An 18,781-nucleotide genomic window follows, 5' to 3' on the forward strand; every position below is an offset into this window, starting at 1 on the left:
AACTCAAGATTTTGATCAGTAAGTACATCAAAGCAAAAATATAAAGTGAATGCAACCAGGGCTGGCTCCAGCTTTTTTGCAGCCCCAAGCAGTGAAGGAAAAAGAAAAAAGCAAAACAATTCAGCTGCTGCCAAAGTGCCACCGAAGAAGAAGAGAGGCAGTGAAGGACCCACTACCAAATTGCCGCCGAAGACCCGGACGTGCTGCCCCAATAATGGATGGAGTGCCGCCCCTTTTTATTGGCCGCCCCAGGCACCTGCTTCCTTCGCTGGTGCATGGAGCCAGCCCTGAATGCCACTTGTTAACCATAAAAAGCATGAAACTATTATTTAGTCACAAAATAATGGTTGCTGTCAGTAATCATCTTCATTTTAAAATAATGGTCATAATCTGATGTGACAAAGCTCTGAGCCTGTATTGGTGGGTCCCGCGCTTCCTGGCGGATACAGTGGCCTCAGAAGCTCACTAAGGTCCTCAAGATGACCTCCCTCTCCCGGTATGGTGGCAGAGGTTACAACTTATTGAGCTATTTTCATCACAGGCTGGTACGGGAGGTGGGATGGTGGAATACCCACAGTCTTTGTTGCTCTTTAGAGCTCCATAATACCATTTGGTGTCCTACCTGGACACCCTTTTCCCCTTTCAAAGGGATCTCTGTAGATCATGCGGGGGGAGAAGGGGAGAACCCGGGCCCGCCCTCTACTCTGGTAGCAGCTGTGATTGGCTTCCCTCCTTCACTGATGCTGCTTTGATTCCCTGGGCCACTTCCCCGTGGTCCCCTTTTCCAAGCTTCACCTTTACCTCAGGGATCAGTAATGCTTCCTCTCCTCCAGCTCCTTTCACCCGAGCTCCTCTCGAGAGAACTGGAAAGGTGAGCTTTTAGCGCAGTATAAGTGGGACCTTAACTGGTTCCAGCTGTCTCCATTAGCCTATCAGCCTTAACTGACTCTTTCTCAGTTAACTGAGCTCAGGTGCCAGCATTAGCCTAACGACCTTAACTGGTTAAATTGGCATCAGGTGTCTTGATTGGCCTGGAGTAGCCCTTGTTTGGCTATCCAGGGAACAGGGACCTGCTCATTCTGAGGCTGACATACCTGCTTTCCACTACCCTCTTACATCCTTCTGGCCTGAGTCCATCACACTATTTTTGGGGATCTAATCAGGTACTTAATTTTCAAACGCACTGAAAAACCCTAGCTCCCATTGGAAGCAATGGGAATTTTGGCATTGATTTCAGTGGGATCATGATTAGGTTCCAAAGTAGTAAAACTAGGGAAAAAGCTTTTTGGTTCCAACCAAATCAAATTAATAATTTAATATTTAATTTAATATTTACATTTAAGCTAGTTGCCAGATATTAGGAATGGCAATATACGAAAACCTGTAGGAGAACACTTGGATCTCCCTGGACACACAATAGCAGATCTAAAGGTAGCCATCCTGCAGCAAAAAAACGTCAGGACCAAACTTGAAAGAGAAACTGCTGAGCTTCAGTTTATCTGCAAATTTGACACCATCAGCTCAGGATGAAACAAAGACTGTGAATGGCTTGCCAACTACAAAACCAGTTTCTCCTCCCTTGGTTTTCACACCTCAACTGCTAGAACAGGGCCTCATCCTCCGTGATTGAACTAACCTCGTTATCTCTAGCCTGCTTCTTGCCTGCATATATATACTTGCCCCTGGAAATTTCCACTAAATGCATCCGACAAAGTGGGTATTCACCCATGAAAGCTCATGGTCCAACACATCTGTTAGTCTATAAGATGCCACAAGACTCTTCGCTGCTTTTACAGATCAAGACTTACACGGCTACCCCTCTGATACTTGACATATTTTCTAAATCATTCCCTTTTTCTGCTTCATTAAAACTTATTATGTGAAAAGCCTCCTACTTATTAACATCCGTTTGAAAACTTCATATATTGATCTGGTAACAGATTAGCACTAATGTATTTGCAGAGTTTTCTTCTTGACAAATTTTGGCATCACTATAGTCAAAAATATTTTCAACATGAGGAATATTTTCAGAATGTTCTACAATTGATACAGGGTTGGTTTTTTTGTGTTTTTTTTTTAGGATGTGCCAATGGGTCAGTATCATTTCCAGCACTGCAGAGAAAGGTATATATAAATTTATTCACATAAAGTACAATAGATACAGCATTTTTACCACTAAGAACCAATTTTTTTCCAAAATATGATTTTTAGAGCAAGTCCTTCCAACAGAGAGATTGGATGTAAAACTAGATATATTTTAAAGTGGTGCTTATTAATTATGGATGCACATCTGCCAACAAACAGCATTAACCCTATAGAAAGTTGCATTACAGTACAGCGTGAATCATTTGAAAATGAAGCTGCCTCATTGTCCCCTAGTGGGGCTTCTGGTAAGGGTTTTTTTCAATTGACAATCAGTTTTTGAGTGTTACTTACTTCAAAAAGTAGTTTCAGAAAATATTATTGTGGTTCAAGTGCTGGTTTGTGTCATATTCTGTGTTACTGCCAGATAAATTATTATAAATTCACATGGTAAAGTTCAACTTGTCATTTTTCATGGCTGAATTTTCCATTAGTAGGAAAGAATGAGAAGAAATGGATGTAGGTGAACGGAAAAAGTTTTAAAAAAGAAAGGATTATGGCTGGGTTTTTTTAAATAAAATTAGCATAGTATTGCAAGAAAATTAGAGCTGGATTTCATCTTTTTAAGAGCCTGAGAAAGCTAAACTGTAAATAACATCAAAGAATCCTGTGGCACCTTATAGACTAACAGACGTTTTGGAGCATGAGCTTTCGTGGGTGAATACCCACTTCCTCAGATGCATGCATGATGACATGCATCTGAGGAAGTGGGTATTCACCCACGAAAGCTCATGCTCCAAAACGTCTGTTAGTCTATAAGGTGCCACAGGATTCTTTGCTGCTTTTACAGATCCAGACTAACACGGCTACCCTCTGATACTTGTAAATAACATATTTTCTTCATTGCTATAAGTGATATCACAAGTACCATAAATTGGTTTAAAAGAACCATTTCATTGAAAACTAACATTTTCATTCCCTTTGCCTAAGGTGGTAATTCATCCTGTCTGTGGTCTTTCTTTATTCTCTTTCAATGTCCCTGCCCTGCATATATATCATACACTATCCAAAGGTTGACAGGAAGCCAGGTAGTTCTATTCAACAGCAGTTCTGGATCCCATAGGAAGACCAACCTTTGGCTGATCCTACAAGACCTGACAAACACATCCTGGCTTTAAGGCTATAGTAGATTAGTTATGTTTCAGTTTGCACAGCATGTGAAAATCATGTATGTCAGCACTGTAGTGAAAGAGTGAACCATTTTATTGTGATATTTTCAAAGAATGAAATTCTTTCAAATACTGGAAATGCTTTTGTTTTCTTATTCTTTAATTGTATTCTAAAATAGACTCTAAAGGTTCAAAAAATGATGATTGTATAACTTGGTCTGAAAATATAATATAGCTTATGGCCAAGATTTTCACAAATAAGAATCTAAAATCAGGCTTCTATATCCATATTAAGGCACTTGAATAAGCAGTGGTTTTTAAAAGAGCTGATCACCCAACCACTGAGGTCAAAGGGAACAGTTAGGTGAGTGCTCAGCTCTTCTGAAATCCCATCTTCTTAGTTATTTGCTAGATAGGGTTTGATAAGATTGGACAAGTGTCTGTTGTTATCCTGGACTACTTGTAAGAAATAGGTGATAGACACTTGACACATACCTGATAGTCATGAAATCAGTGATACATTTCAATAGTCTTGAAATCAGTTGCATTCAGTAGAAAAGTAATAGGGTTCTATAGGAACTTCTCTACGAACCTATGCTATCTTATCTATTGAACCATCCTGTAGATCAGGGGTCGGCAACCTTTCAGAAGTGGTTTGCCAAGTCTTCATTTATTCACTTTGATTTAAAGTTTCACATGCCCGTCATACATTTTAACGTTTTTAGAAGGTCTCTTTCTATGTCTATAATATATAACTAAACTAATATTGTATGTAAAGTAAATAAGATTTTTAAAATGTTTAAGAAGCTCCATTTAAAATTAAATTAAAATACAGAGCCCCTCGGACTGGTGGCCAGGACCCGGGCAGTGTGAGTGCCACTTAAAATCGGCATTCATGCCATAGGTTGCCTACCCCTGCTGCAGATCCTCAGTTATTGAGAACTAATCCAAAAGTCATGGCTCAGAAGGAGGAAGGGCTTGAGTTAACCTTGCCAAAATTCAAATCTGTGAGTTATCATAAACTCTAGGAGTTCAGGTAGTTCAAATCTGAGGTACTACCTATATCTTAAATTTTGGATATTAATCTTGAAAGGATGGAGAGAAAATCTGGAGTATTTGAGGTGCTTCAGGTTTTAGGAGAGCACAACTTCTGAAGTGAGCTATAAGTGAAGCCTGGTGTAACAGAAGAGAGTCCCATCCATGCAGACATTATGTCCATTTCATGCCCAGCTAACTTAAAATAAAATAAATCTTTTTGTTCATTATGGTAGTTTTACAGACTATATGAAGAGAAACCTGAAATATATTTGAAAATAAAGTTTTGATAACAATTATTTCCAAACCTGCTACTGGAAAGTTCTAAATCCTCTATTCAGGCCATACAGAGTGTTCCTATGAATGCGAATGGCATGTTCTTACCTAGTCACACAATGCAGACAAATATTAACAAAAATAGCTGCAGCAAATATGGATATTTTTAAGGAGCTGAGAATGTGAAATTCTTTTTCATAAATTCATTACATTACCAAGGTGAGCACTTTCCTTTAATAGAAATTTCCTCAACTCTAATTTTCTACAAGTGTGTTTTGTTTTATTTTTAAAGCACAATTTTGTATTTTGCTTTTAGATAGTATGTTCTTTGGGGAATGGATTGTCATAGAATCATAGAGTTAGAAGGGACTGCAAGGGTCATCTAGTCTAAACGCCAGCCAAGATACAAGATTTGTTGTGTCTAAACTATCCAAGAGAGGTGGCTATCCAGCCTCCTTTTAAAAACCTCCAGTGAGGAAACTTCCATGGCCTCAGGAGACAGTCTGCTCCATTGTCCTACTCTTCTGACAGTTAGGAAGTTTTCCTGAAATTTAATCTAAATCTGCTATGCTGTAGTTTGAACCCACTGCCTCTTGTCCTGCCCTCTACTGCAAAAAAAGAACAACTTTTCTCCATCTTTTTTATAGTAGCCTTTCAAGTAGCTGAAACAGCTACTAAATATCCTCTTTTCCAAACTAAACATACCCAGTTCCTTCAGCCTTTGCTCATATGGCTTGCATTTCATCCCTCTGATTGTCTTTGTTGCTCACTTCTACATTCTTTCCAGTTTTCTACATCCTTTCTAAACATCAATGACTAAAATTGGATGCAGTACTCTAGCTGAGGCCTAACCAGCGCTGAGTAGAGTGGTATTATCACTCCTAGTGACTTGCATGCTATGCCTCTGTTAATGCAACTTTTTTTTTGCAATAGCATCACATTGCTGACTCACGTTGAGGTTGTGATCCATCACAACTCTCAGATCCTTCTTAGCAGAGCTGCTGTTTCATTTTGTATGTGTGCATTTAATTTTACTTCCCTAACTGTAGCACCTTTCATTTGTCTTTGTTGAATTTCATTTTGGTGACTATAACCCAGTTTTCCAATCAAGATCCAATGATAATATCTCATCTTTTTTCATTACAGAACAAAATCACAGAAGAAAAGATTTGAAGAGGAATTGAATGAGAGGATGATTCAAGCCATTGATGAAATCAATGCTCAAAAGTATATTTACATCTCCTCCCTTTAACATTCACATTCTTCTACAACTGATGGTAGAGTCTGCTGCCTCTCCTTGCATAGATGCACAAAACCCAAAAAGCAGTGGCACATCCACCATTCCATATCAGAAAGTAGAATAGGCCACTCAGAGAGACATTACGCTCCCTGCAGGCTAAGGAATAGCACTGTGCAGAACTTTTTCAAGGGCCTTGTTCTAATAGCTGCTGCACTTGTGATTCTTACATTGGGGGAAGATTCCATTTGCCCCTTGAAGTTCCTCTGCTCAAAACTTGATTCTTTAGGCCTTCTACAGGAATCCACGATTTGGCCCTAAGTCCCCATATCTACGACACCTCTCCACGTCCTCCTAAGAACTGGTACAAAGCCTTATATATAACTGGGAAATTAAGTGTAGTTATATCCTAAATTGATGGGACTGCTTGTGAAATATTTGGGATTTTTCTTTTATTGTCTGATTTCATAGATAAGTGCACCTTAAAATAGTAATTGAAAAGACAGAGGTGAGGTAAGGAGAAAGAACAAAGGAACTTAGTAGTAAGGAGTGAAAATAGAAATAATTAATGATCAGGGGTAAAAACACATGGGGATTAACATGGAAAAAGAGAATAAAGCATTATGTTCCTATAGCTGTATTCCATGTCTATTTGCTCTGGTTCAATACAATCATCTGTCACAGTAGATGAGTAAGTGAGATGAAGAAATAATAACCAGGACTTTCTGACACCGAAATCAGAGTGACAGAAGTGGCTCCACAGAACTAGAAGTGCCTCTTGTGCCACCTTTGATAATTATTGTTTCAGTTGGTCCATTGATTCATTAGAGCATAACATAGCTAGTCTGTGCACGTAAATTGTTCTCAGAAGCAGAGAGGCACACATTGAGTATATGTCCTTGGAGGAACTGAAGGTGATACTTATTGATGATATCAGATCCTATTAGTGAATAGATAAGAGCAAGGTCAATACTTCCCTGACTGAAGGGTACAGGCTCCTTTAAATGTTAACTATCACTTCAGGGTGAAATAGGGGGATCAATTTGCAAAAATTGTGGTTAGTAGTTATGAATTGTATTCTCCACTGCAGGTGTCCAATATTTGCTCAGTTGAATAAGTTGTATACTGCACCTAATTGCTAGAAACTCAAGGACCACATTTAATTTTCATGTGTAATAATCCCATCAAGCTGTCTGTAGTTTTAAGAAAACAATTTTGAGTAAGTTCTCAGTGGAAGTGTATGTTGACAGTTATGTCACACACAAATAACAAAATGATTGGAAGCAAATCCTCAGATAGACAAATAGGTTTGTTTACACTATGCTATTCTAAGAATGGGTTACAAGACACAATTCATACAGCTCTAGTGTGTTTTAAAGTACATGGGCTCTAAAAAGCGTCACTGCAAAATGGCATTGTGTGGTTCAATTATGTGTTATTTATCAATGATTTCCATAACAAATGTTCTTAGTTATATGTAAAAACTTGCCAATCCTGCAGTTTTAACCTATGATCAAAGATTTAAACTGAGTTCTTTCCTTCTCATACATCATTATTAGTAAAAGCTACATCCTACAACTACATGTAGACAACAATAAAATTGAAAAGTCAAGTGCTCAAAACTAAGAAATGTCAAAAATATGGCTGACTGTGCATATGCATTAACACAGTAATAATTACATGTTCACATATTTTTACAGTAGGACACCTACCTCATTCAATGCACAGGATTGACTGCTCTCAGGATGAATCAAGACTGTGTCTTGAATGAGACTGTTGTCTGTAGGACCCCTTCCTCATATGGAGGGCTACAGGTTTGTCATGGTGCAGAAAAAGCCATGAGTACCATGATTTTTCTGCAACTTCTCTGTCTATGACTTCCTCCAGGAAGGCTTTAGGTGGGTCACCAGCCCACTGCACAGGTGATGCCCTGGGGGAGTGTGTTGGAGAGAAAGAGCCTACCCCAAAACAGTAGCTCCTGTGTCCCATAGGGCCAGGCCCAGCTCCCCTCTCTAGACATTGCAATGTGGCACACAGGATCGCAGCCACACTCATTCAAATTTGGCCCAGCTGCCTCCTAGTCATGACCTGCCATTGCTTGTGCCCAGGGTGAGTGCATGCTGGGCTTGCTCTCAACCGCCACACTCTTCCCCAAGGGACACAGAAAGCTGGAGTGAATACAGGGTGGGCTTGCTCTCCAGCCCCCCAAACTCATCCTCTTCACTAAGCAGGATTAGGATTGTGGTGCTGAGGAGTGGGGAGGATGCTGCCATAAGTGTTTGGTGCTCCCCCACTTGTCAGGGCATTTTTTATCAAAAATCGTAGATCACAACTTCTACTAAATTTACTTTGCTCTATCATTTTTGATAAAATATGCCCTGACAATTCTGTAGTCCTACTCATATATTACAGAAGATAGTGTGTAGTGAGTGAGGCAGTGATTTCAGGAAGAGAAAGGGTAGCCTTATGGTTAAAGAAATTGACTGTTGCCATGGAGAGCTGGGTTCTCTCCTGTAGAGTTTCTGTATGATTCTGGCAAGTCACTGAAATCAAAATGTTCACAATTGGCCACTTAACCGTGAAGCACTCAGATATGTTGATGAAAGCTTCTATGAGGTAATGAATAATTTTGTATTCAGAAAGCCTGGGACCACACACTGAATAAGAAGGGAGGGAAGTTGAATTACCACCTCTTCACTGATGGACAACCTTAATTCTGGAATTTCCTAACTTTCGAGTGCTTGGCTTTGCAACTTTAATAATTTTTTTATGTAAGTTTTTTTTTAATATAATTTCCTATTTAAAAAAAAAATCATCATGTGGAACCTGATTGACCACTAGCATAGGTAATCAGCAGGGTCTAAACTTTTAAATACACAGCACAAACCTCTGCCATTTGCACTGTTACCAGATTAACTGATACCAGTAGTAGGCTGCATATGTTACTCCTGAGGACGTTCTGCACCAAAAAATTAAAAATTCTCCATACAATATTTTAAAATTCTGCAAATTTTATTTGTCAGATAAATGTGGAGGCTCCAACCAGGCATTGGGGCACAGGCCACTGGCTGCACAGAGGTGGAAGATCACTGTGCAGTTTCCTCCCCGGGACACGGACTCAGCAGTGATGCTGCACACAACCCTGACACAGCACAAGGACCACCCCTCTTCCCCCTGAAACACTCTCCCATCCTCTCCAACCCAGCTGGGACTAGCAACTGCAGCCAGTGCAGGGTAGGAGCCACCACCTGGGTCTTCCCCAGTCCCTCTTCCTGCACCACAGTGATTTACCTCTCTGCCAGCTGCCCTGGGCATTCAAAACATATTACTGGGGATGGGTGCATCCCACTTTTCTGACTTCCCTTTGCTTTCCCGTCAGAAAGTCATTTTTCTCTGGGGAAGCAAAGAAATCTGCGGGAGGCATAAATTCTGCACATTAGATCAGGCATTGATGGGACTTTAGATACTCACTGTGCCAGATAGTTTTGGAGCGATTTGCTGGGACCAGAAGAGTGCAAAGCCTGAGATCTCCTGGTCTGAGTTCTAGGTTCTGGAAGGTAGTGTTCGTAGGTTATTAGAGACATTTCTGCTCCCATTTACCATAGGCTTGTGTCTATCTTCCTTACCTCTTGTCCTCCCTCCCCCCACTCACATCTGCTTCTCCCTGCCCCTACCCCAGCTTCTCTTCCTCTGCTCCAGTTCTCCATTCCTAATTATTCCCCAGACTGCTCCCTTTCCTGTACAGTAACTTCTTGTTTAACATTGTAGTTATATTCTTGAAAAATGTAACTTTAAGCTAATCCAATTTTCCCATAAGAATTAATGTAAAGGGAGGTGGGGGAGTTAGGTTCCAGGGAATTTTTTTGGCCAGACAAAAGACTATACATATACATATATACAGTATAAGTTTTAAACAATGTAATACTGTACTCAGTGATGATGATTGTGAAGCTTGGTTGAGGTGGTGGAGTCAGAGGGTGAAAGAGGGTGGATCGTCTGGCTGGTCCTCTTACTGTTCTTTCCAAGGTGCTGGTGGGGGGGGTGCTTAAACCCCCGGCTATGCCCTAGGCCCGCCCCCACTCTCCCCCCCGAGCGTGTTGCATCCTCACTCCTCCCTCTTCCCCCACCCCAGTCTCTTGAATGCTAGGAAACAGCTAATTGCTGCAAGCAGGAGGCATGGCAAGGGAGGAGAGAGTTGCTGATCCGTGGGGCTGCCAGTAGGCAGGAGGTGCTGGGGAGTTAAAGGGAGCTGATGGGGGACTGCTGTCCCCCATTGGTTCCGAGCCCCCATGGCCAAACAACGTTATAAGGAAACATTGCACAAATTTAAATGAGTATATTCTCTAATATATCAGTGACATAACAACAAAACAATGTTAACTGGGATGATATTAAGTGAGGAGTTACTGTACTATTCAACTTGCTTCACAGCTCTTGTCCCCCTCCCTACCTGTTCCCCCCATCCCTGGCTCTTATCTCACACTGCTCCCCCATTGTCTGGCTACTGTCCCCCTCCCACTCTGTCTCCTGCAACCCCTTACTCCCTCCCCTCGAGGAAAATTGAGAACACAGGAGAGACAATTGTCATGCTGTGAATTCTGGTGCCTGGTCACAGTCTCAGGGTAACTGAACCTGTATTCCCTCTCTGGTCCCGCAAGGACACCCTCTTGAGGTTTCAGGTTCCCAGTTGTCACTTCTCTTGAGCCAGCAACCCAGATGTGTCTCCCTCCTGATTGGGCTTTTTAAAGCAGAACACCCTGTTGCCATATATTATGAAAGCTCCAGCAAACAAGTGTGCCTAAAGGCCAGCACCTGGGTTGTGCTTTCTCTGTAATGACAATGTGCCAACAGTTACAAGTTACCGCACAGCTTTTCCAAAACAAACAGCTTTCTGGGGGCAGAGGAATAACAGAGAAAATAATAGAAAGATAATAAAGCTGCTACTTAGTGCTAATAAACATACAGGAAATCACCCATCTTCCACATAGAGAGTCTGATAGGCCAACATCTCATCCAGCTGCTGAGCAAGAGTTGGAGCATTTTCTTGGACAGAAGGTCCTATCCATTTGCTGAATCAAAAGGAAAACCCTGAATCTGTTTGAACTCAGCCTTTTATACCAAAAGTCCGGCTTTGTCCCTCAGCCTACAGAAAACAGATACAACCAGTCCCTCCCCTTATTCGCAGGAGGTCAGATTCAAAGGCTGGAAATCTACAGAGCCACCCTTGGCATTTTGCAGAAATCATTCCCTAGTGATTCCAGATTCTGCACAACCAACCCCCACACACAACGAGCCAGGAACACACAAATGCACATCACCTGTATTGATACAAAGAGCTATGCATATTTCTACAGCTCATACTGCCTGGCCCGTCTCAATCTAATGACTTTTTGAGCTTTTCATACTTTAAACATAAAATACATTAATACAACATGGTCCCCAAATACTGCAAGTGGTTGCAATATCTGTCACATCTAACACAAAAACAGCTCGGCGAAGTAATTGTAGGGAAAATCCTGTTCAACCCTTGAATGGAGTATGCTCAGTGACTCTGCTCTGCAGGCATGGCATATGCACAGCCTGGTCGGCATGCAGGAATTGTGAGAGCATGGAGCATGCTCAGTATGGACAGAATATTCAGAAAATTTAACTGCCAAACTTTAACAGGTCATATGAGAACTGAGCATATGTGAAAATGAGATTTTTCAAAGGCCAGACTTGGCCAAATGTAAGCATATTTTGTACAGGAGCAGCAAAAGGCACATTCCTGACACCAGTGCCAAATTTCAAGTCCCAGTTCCAAAGCAATCAAAAATCTTTTTTTTTTAAATAATCTTGCAGTCAATTTGTTAACAAAGGCAAAACAATTTATTTTCCCCTAATCCCTAGTTTGGCAAAGTTATAAACTATAGCAGATAGGGTTTTATAATGGGACTTATCAGGCAACTTTCACTATAGATAGTGTTAGCTGCTTCACCCAAAATATAGTTTCTGCAGGCCAGATTGGGCCTCAGTTAGTGCTGTGTTGGATTACACAGGTGTAAATGGTTTCATCTGCCCTGCATAGGCCATGGGGGTGAGGGCTATCTTAGTGGTTTATGCATTGGCCTACTAAACCCAGAGTTGTAAGTTCAGTCCTTGAGGTAGCCATTTAGGGAACAGAGTCAAAAATCTGTCTGGGAATTTGCCCTACTTTAAGCAGGGGATTGGACTAAATGACCTCCTGAGGTCCCTTCCAACCCTGATATTCTATAATAAAGCTACATTTTAGTCACAAGTATTTTTAGTAAAAGTCATGGACAGGTCACAGGCAGTAAACAAAAAATTCAGGGTCCATGACCTGTTCATGACTTCTACTATATAGCCCTAAATCTTGCAGGGGGCAGCCCAGCGATGCCACAGGTGCTTGTGGGGGGAGGGAGGGTTGGCAGGCTTCCTATCTGTCTCCGCACCTCCCCAGAAGTGGCGATATCTCCCTCACTCAGCTCCAAGGCAGAGGTGTGGCCAGGCAGCTCTGCGCACTGCCTCTCATCTGAGCACCAGCTCCCACTGGCCAAGAATCGCAGCCTGTGAGAGCTGCAGGGGCGGTGCCTGAAGGCAGAGGCAGCGCACAGAGCTTCTTGGCCATGCCTCCATTTAGGAGCTGAGTGAGGGGGATGTTACCGCTTTCGGGGAGCCCCCCCGATGTAAGCGCCACCAAGACCCCACTTCACCTCATCCCATGCCCCACCCCCCTGCCTGCTCCCATGCCAAAACTCCTGCTGCTGCTGGGAGAGGAGGGACACAGTGCAGAAGTCATGGACAAACTCACAGCCTTAATCATAGATTCTGTCATGCTGTCAGGAGTGTCACGATCAGAGGTGTAGCGAGCGCCCTCTGTACCCTCCGACCGGAGGGGGCCCCGCAAGGAAGGGAGCCCCTGAAAGTGGCAAAAAAAATGTAAGGTATAAATAGGAAAGTGACATTTATTGACGCTATTGCACAATCCATGTCGGTTTTACTGACAAAACCGTGAAGTCATTATGATACATCATAATGCTATTGGCTACATCAGTTGTCTGTCGGTCAGTTTCGAATTTTAGTTGGACCCATTCAAAGGATGTGTATTTGCGTTCATAATGGCGGTCGGCGGATAAATGTTATTAATTTAGTTGTTTAGTTTTTTATCGTTTCCAACGCAGAAGCATGCTTTGTGATGCCTAAGAGAATGTATAAGAGCAGAGCTAGTAAACGAAAGGCAGCAAAAGATGCCGAGAAGGAACTTGAGAAAATTCCAAAGTTGTCAATGTATTTTGCGCTGCAATCCAATGTACAGGTAGAGGCACATGAAACGGACAGCGCTAGCAGCGACGAATCGTACCCAGAAGTATCCAGAAGTGCTTCAAGTGAGGTCGAAGGTGAAGCCAGTTGTTCTACCAAACAAACTGTGACAGATATTCCAGCTGCTGCCGGGAAAGAAGTATCTGAATCTGAACCACTGACTGATGATCCAGGAGATTGGCCGTCTATAATATCAGACAGGCAAGTGTGTAACATTGTTGCACATGGCTCACCGCAGCAGAATGAAAGTTACGAATTTCCATTTAACGAGGAAAGACGGAGGTTCACAAGTACTCATTTCTATCGAACCATGGCAAATGGCGAGAAAATAAGATGTTCATGGTTAATGTACTCAGTTCAGAAAGATGCCATTTTTTGTTTTTGTTGTAAATTATTTGGCACTGGCGACATTCCGTTACGTCGTGGAACATCTGCTTGGAAAGCACTATCAAAAAGACTTCAGCAGCATGAAACAGGCAAAGGTCATCAAGACTGTATGGTGAAATGGTTTGACCTTCGGTCAGGCATAGTAAACCGTACATCTATTGACCAACTCGAATTGCAGGCTTTTCTGAAAGAAAGAGATTTCTGGAGAAATGTTGTCAAACGCATGGTTGATGTCGTTATTTTCTTGTCCAAAAGAAACTTGGCATTTCGAGGAAGTAATGAAAAGCTCGGCGATCCTTCGAATGGCAACTTTTTGGGACTATTTGAATTGCTTGCAAAGTATGATACTGTCCTCAGCGAACTTTTACAGAGGATTAAGAAGGCAGAGACACATGTTCAGTACCTCAGTCCACAGATCCAAAACGAGCTGATTCAACTTGTTACCAGTAACATTCAAGAGGCCAACATAGCGCAGCTTAAAAAAGCAAATATTATTCAGTTATTTTGGACTGTACTCCCGACATGTCACATGAAGAACAGATGTCTGTGGTGTTACGCTTTGTTGAATGCAACGGTGAAGATGGTGTCAATATTCGTGAAGCGTTTGTTGGTTTTCTTAATGTTCATGATACAACTGGCGAGGGCTTATTGGAAGCGTTTCTTGAAAAGGCAAACAACTTAGGAATAGACATTGCTGACATGAGAGGCCAAGCTTATGATAACGGCGCAAATATGAGAGGAAAGAATAAAGGAGTTCAAGCCCGCATGCTAGAAATAAATGACCGTGCCTTGTATGTACCATGTGGAGCTCACACTTGGAATCTTGTGATCTCAGGCGCGGCAAAGTCATTGAAATATGCCGTTGACTTTTTCGGTCTGATTAACAGAATATACGTTATCTTTTCTTCTTCACCTTTACGTTGGGATACACATCAAGAACATATGCTAATATCCGTTAAAGGGTTATCGGACACTCGTTGGGAGTCGAGAATTGATGCTGTGAAGCCATTGCGTTGTCGCCTTGAAGAATTGTGCAATGCTTTGTCATCTTTGTGAGAATATGCGCTCGAAAATAAAGATGGCAATACAGCAATAGAAGCCGGTGCGCTTTTAGATCATGTTACTACATGGCCTTTTGTTCTGACTGTGTACACGTGGTACGATATACTATTTCACGTCAATAAAACCAGCAAATTAATTCAGTCACCAGATGTGTCAATTGATGTACTGCAGGCAGAAGTCGATGCTACAGTGAAGTTTTTGGAAGACTATCGAAATACAGGATATAACTCTGTGGTCACAAATGCACGTGAAATAGCAGAGCATATGGGTATTGAGCAGGTGTTTCCAGAAACCAGGGTGCAACGTAAGAAGAGAATGTTTGATTACGAATGTGCTGATGATTCGAGTCATCTTTCTGCTGAATAAAATTCAAATCGCAGTTCTTTCTTGTTCTCACTGATCAGGCCATATCTTCTGTTTCGTCGCGATTTGACCAACTCGTGGAGTGGTATAAGTTGTTTGGATTTCTGTACAACGCTAACAGCCTGAAGCAGTGTCACAGAGAAGATGAACTGGAGAATCACAGCAAAAATTTTGAAAGAAAAATGGGAGACATTGATGCCAACAAACTCATAATGGAATTGAATCGTTTTATTTATGTTGTCAAGAAAGAGAGAGGACTTGTCACGGCAAACAATTTTTTAACATACATATACAAGAACAGGCTTCAGGAGATATATCTGAATCTTTGCATTTGCATCAGAATTCTTCTGACCACACCAGTTACTATCGCTGGTGCTGAAAGGAGCTTCAGCAGAATGAAACTGATCAAGAATATCCTGCATTCAACCATGACAGATGACAGGCTTTCTGCGCTTGCAGTTATCTCAATCAAAAACAAGATTGCCAGATCTCTGGATTATGACGCATTGATTAACCAATTTGCGGAGAACAAGGCTTGAAAGAAGCACTTTGCATAAATACGGAATACATGTATACTGTAGGCCTATGTATACATAATATGAACCCTGTATATTGTTTAAAATAAATACCGCATTCCAGTTTCTGCTTTGTAAGGGGCCTCGGACATATGTTCAGAGGGGGCCGCGTTCTGGTCACGATCATGAGTGGCAACCTCAGGGAAGACTGTCAAGAATCAGGGCAGAGACCCCAAGCTGGTTGTATGTTCTATAATTACATTGCATCAACCCAGTAACAAGTATGAACTCCTAAAGCACTATCAGTCACAGTCAGTCCCCTTGGGCATTCCAGTCTATCTTGTCATCCGGACAAGCTGGACTTAGTGTAGGTGGTTGCTATACACCAAAGATCATAAGGTATGCAGGTTATTCCCAGTCCCAAAGGACAAGTGACTTACCTTAGGTCAATTTGTACCTTAGATCTCACATGAAAAAAACAACACTTGTAGCCAATCCTATCGTAAACTAAGGATTTATTAACTGAGAAAAGAAATTAGAGAGTTATTACAAGGCAAACATATATACAAAAATAAGATACAGTCTATGGTTTTCAAAGGTGACAGAGTTGTAGTAATCTGTCACCTCTGAATGTCTTTTATTGCTAACCCAGGTTGACCCTGGGGATCTCTGCTTCTGTTTCATAGCTCCAGCTCTGAGAGAGTCCAAACAGCAAAAAAGATTTAAAATATTCTTGTCAGCTATTTTTATTTCCTTCTTTCAGAATTCAGGCTGATGGGATGAGCCATTTTTCACATAGCCTTTTCATGAATGTAAGGGGCAATTAACAAAATCTTTGTCTTGTGATGTTCCACAATGGCCCATTAGTTTTGCTAGCCTTTCTGATGGGCAGGAGGCAATCCTTCCTGACTAGGTATACAGTTTCCAAGCAAACAATTTGTACAGTTACAAAGCAAAAAAAGACGGTTGCTCACCTTTGTAACTGTTGTTCTTCGAGATGTGTTGCTCATATCCATTCCAGTTAGGTGTGCGCGCCGCGCGTGCACATTCGTCGGAAAACTTTTACCCTAGCAACTCAGTGGGCCGGCAGGTCGCCCCCTAGAGTGGCGCCATCATGGCGCTTGATATATACCCCTGCCGGCCCACCCGCTCCTCAGTTCCTTCTTGCCGGCTACTCCGACAGTGGGGAAGGAGGGCGGGTGTGGAATGGATATGAGCAACACATCTCGAAGAACAACAGTTACAAAGGTGAGCAACCGTCTTTTCTTCTTCGAGTGATTGCTCATATCCATTCCAGTTAGGTGAGTCCCAAGCCTTACGTAGGCGGTGGGGTCGGAGTGAAATGTGGCAGAATGAAAACTGCTGAGCCAGAGGCTACAGCCTCTCTTGACTGTTGAACCAGGGCATACTGCGAAGCAAAGGTATGGACCGAGGACCAATGGAGCTGCGCGACAGATCTCGTGGGTAGGAACACGAGCCAGCAAGGCGGCAGATGAAGCCTGAGCCCTGGTAGAGTGTACGATGATGTGGCTTGGGGAAATATGAGCCAAATCATAACAAGTGCGGATGTACGCCATCACCCAAGATGAGATCCTCTGAGAGGAAAACAAGCAAGCCCTCCCTTTGGCCCACTACCGTGACAGAGCTGGGGCACCTTACGAAATGGTTCTGTCAGCGCAATATAAATGCGAGCACTCCACAGATGTTCAAGGAGTGCAATGGTTGTGCCCATTGCGTTGAGCTGTGGGTAACATGAGAGGCCGAAACCACCTTAGGGAGGAAAGCCGGGTGCGGTCATAACTGCACCTTGTCTCTGTGAAACCTAGTGTACGGCGGAACCACCGTAAGAGCTCTGAGCTCGGAGACCCGTCTGGCCGATGTAACAGCTACGAGGAAAGATGTTGTCCAAGACAAGTATAGCAGAGGGCCAGTCATGGACGGCTTGACTGGGGGAGACATAAGTCTGGTTAAAACTAGGTTGAGGTCCCAGGTTGGGGCTGGGTGGCGCTCCCGAGGGTGCAAGCGCTCCAAGCCCTTGAGGGACCTCGAACCCATAGAGCGTGAGAACACGGAACGTCCACCTTAGCCTGGCTGAAAGGTAGAGATGGCTGCTGAGTGTATCCTCAGCGATGATACCGCCAGGTCCTGCCGCTGAAGGCCAGAGGCAGGCCAAATAGAGGGGATCGAGACCTCAGCAGGAGCAAGATCGAGCGTATTGCAGCTGTAGAAGAACGTTTCCACCTGGCCCGGTACGTTGACCAGGTGGAAGGCTTCCTGTCACCCCGGCTCAGTTACGCAGCAGCCACACCGTGAGGTGAAGAGGCTGCAGGTCCGAGTGACGAAGCCTGTCGTTGCCCTGAGTGATGAGGCCTGGGTGGGGTGGCAGGGTAACTGGGTCTGTTATTGACAGGCCGAGCAACGTGGTATATCAGTGCTGCCTGGACCACTCTGGAGTGATCATGATGATGCGCGCTCTGCCCCTGCGGAGTTTGAGCAGGACCTAATGAACCAGTGGGAACAGTGGGAAGGCATAACGAAGTTGGCCTTTCCCCGGCACCAGGAATGCGTCCAAGATCGATCCCGAGGAGAGACCTTGGAAGGAGCAGAACATCTGGCATTTTCTGCTCTCGCGGTGAGCGAACAGGTCTATGTGAGGAAACATCTCCACTTCTGGAAAGCAGAACGCCTCACAAGGGGCAGAGTGATCAGTCGTAAGACAGGAAAGACCTGCTGAGTCAAAGCGCCAAGACGTTCCGAACGCCTGGGAGAAAGGACGTCACCAGCTCCATCGAGTGGGCCATGCAAAAGTCCCGGAAATGGATGGCCTCCTGACAAAAGGGGGGGGAGGACCATGTCCCTCCCTGGATATTCATGAAGCACATGGCCATTGTGTTGGCCGTAAACACCGAGATACAACGGCCTCGCAGCTGCCGCTGGAACCCCTGGCACGCCAGGCGGACTACTCTCATTTTTGGGGCATTGATGTGGAATGCCAGCCCCCGAGAAGACCAAAGGCCTTAAGCTCAGAGGTGACTACCATGACCATCGGCTCCCTGTCCGGGTGGTACGCCGAGGTGAGCCGGACTTGGAGAGGACGGAGGCGGAGCTTGGCGTGTTTGGTTACAAACTTGCGGGCAACCATGGACTCAGGAGACTGAGACAAGTACGAGCCGAGGTCGTTGGGAAAGCCTGCAGACCTCAGATGATTGTTGCCATCGCCTAAAACCGCAGTTGTGATAAGCAGGCTCCGGCTAGGTAGGAGACCAGGATAGCCCCTAGGAAGTCCAACCTCTGCGTGGGAACCAGAGTGGATTGCTCTATAGTAATCATCAGGC

The 18,781-nt window shown here is 43.4% G+C and overlaps 1 protein-coding gene across 3 annotated transcripts in view; it reads left to right on the forward strand.

Moving 5' to 3' along the window:
• ADCY2 (adenylate cyclase 2) overlaps positions 1–18,781 on the forward strand; it is a 459,805-nt gene that overhangs the window by 337,513 nt on the left and 103,511 nt on the right. For all 3 annotated transcript variants that reach the window (XM_030551678.1, XM_030551679.1, XM_030551680.1), the window contains 2 exons: positions 2,081–2,124; positions 5,709–5,789. In XM_030551678.1, the coding sequence (XP_030407538.1) occupies positions 2,081–2,124; positions 5,709–5,789 (125 nt within the window). The remainder of the gene's footprint in view (positions 1–2,080; positions 2,125–5,708; positions 5,790–18,781) is intronic.

The sequence above is a fragment of the Gopherus evgoodei genome, chromosome 2 (assembly GCF_007399415.2).
Source record: "Gopherus evgoodei ecotype Sinaloan lineage chromosome 2, rGopEvg1_v1.p, whole genome shotgun sequence".
Lineage (NCBI taxonomy): Eukaryota > Metazoa > Chordata > Testudines > Testudinidae > Gopherus > Gopherus evgoodei.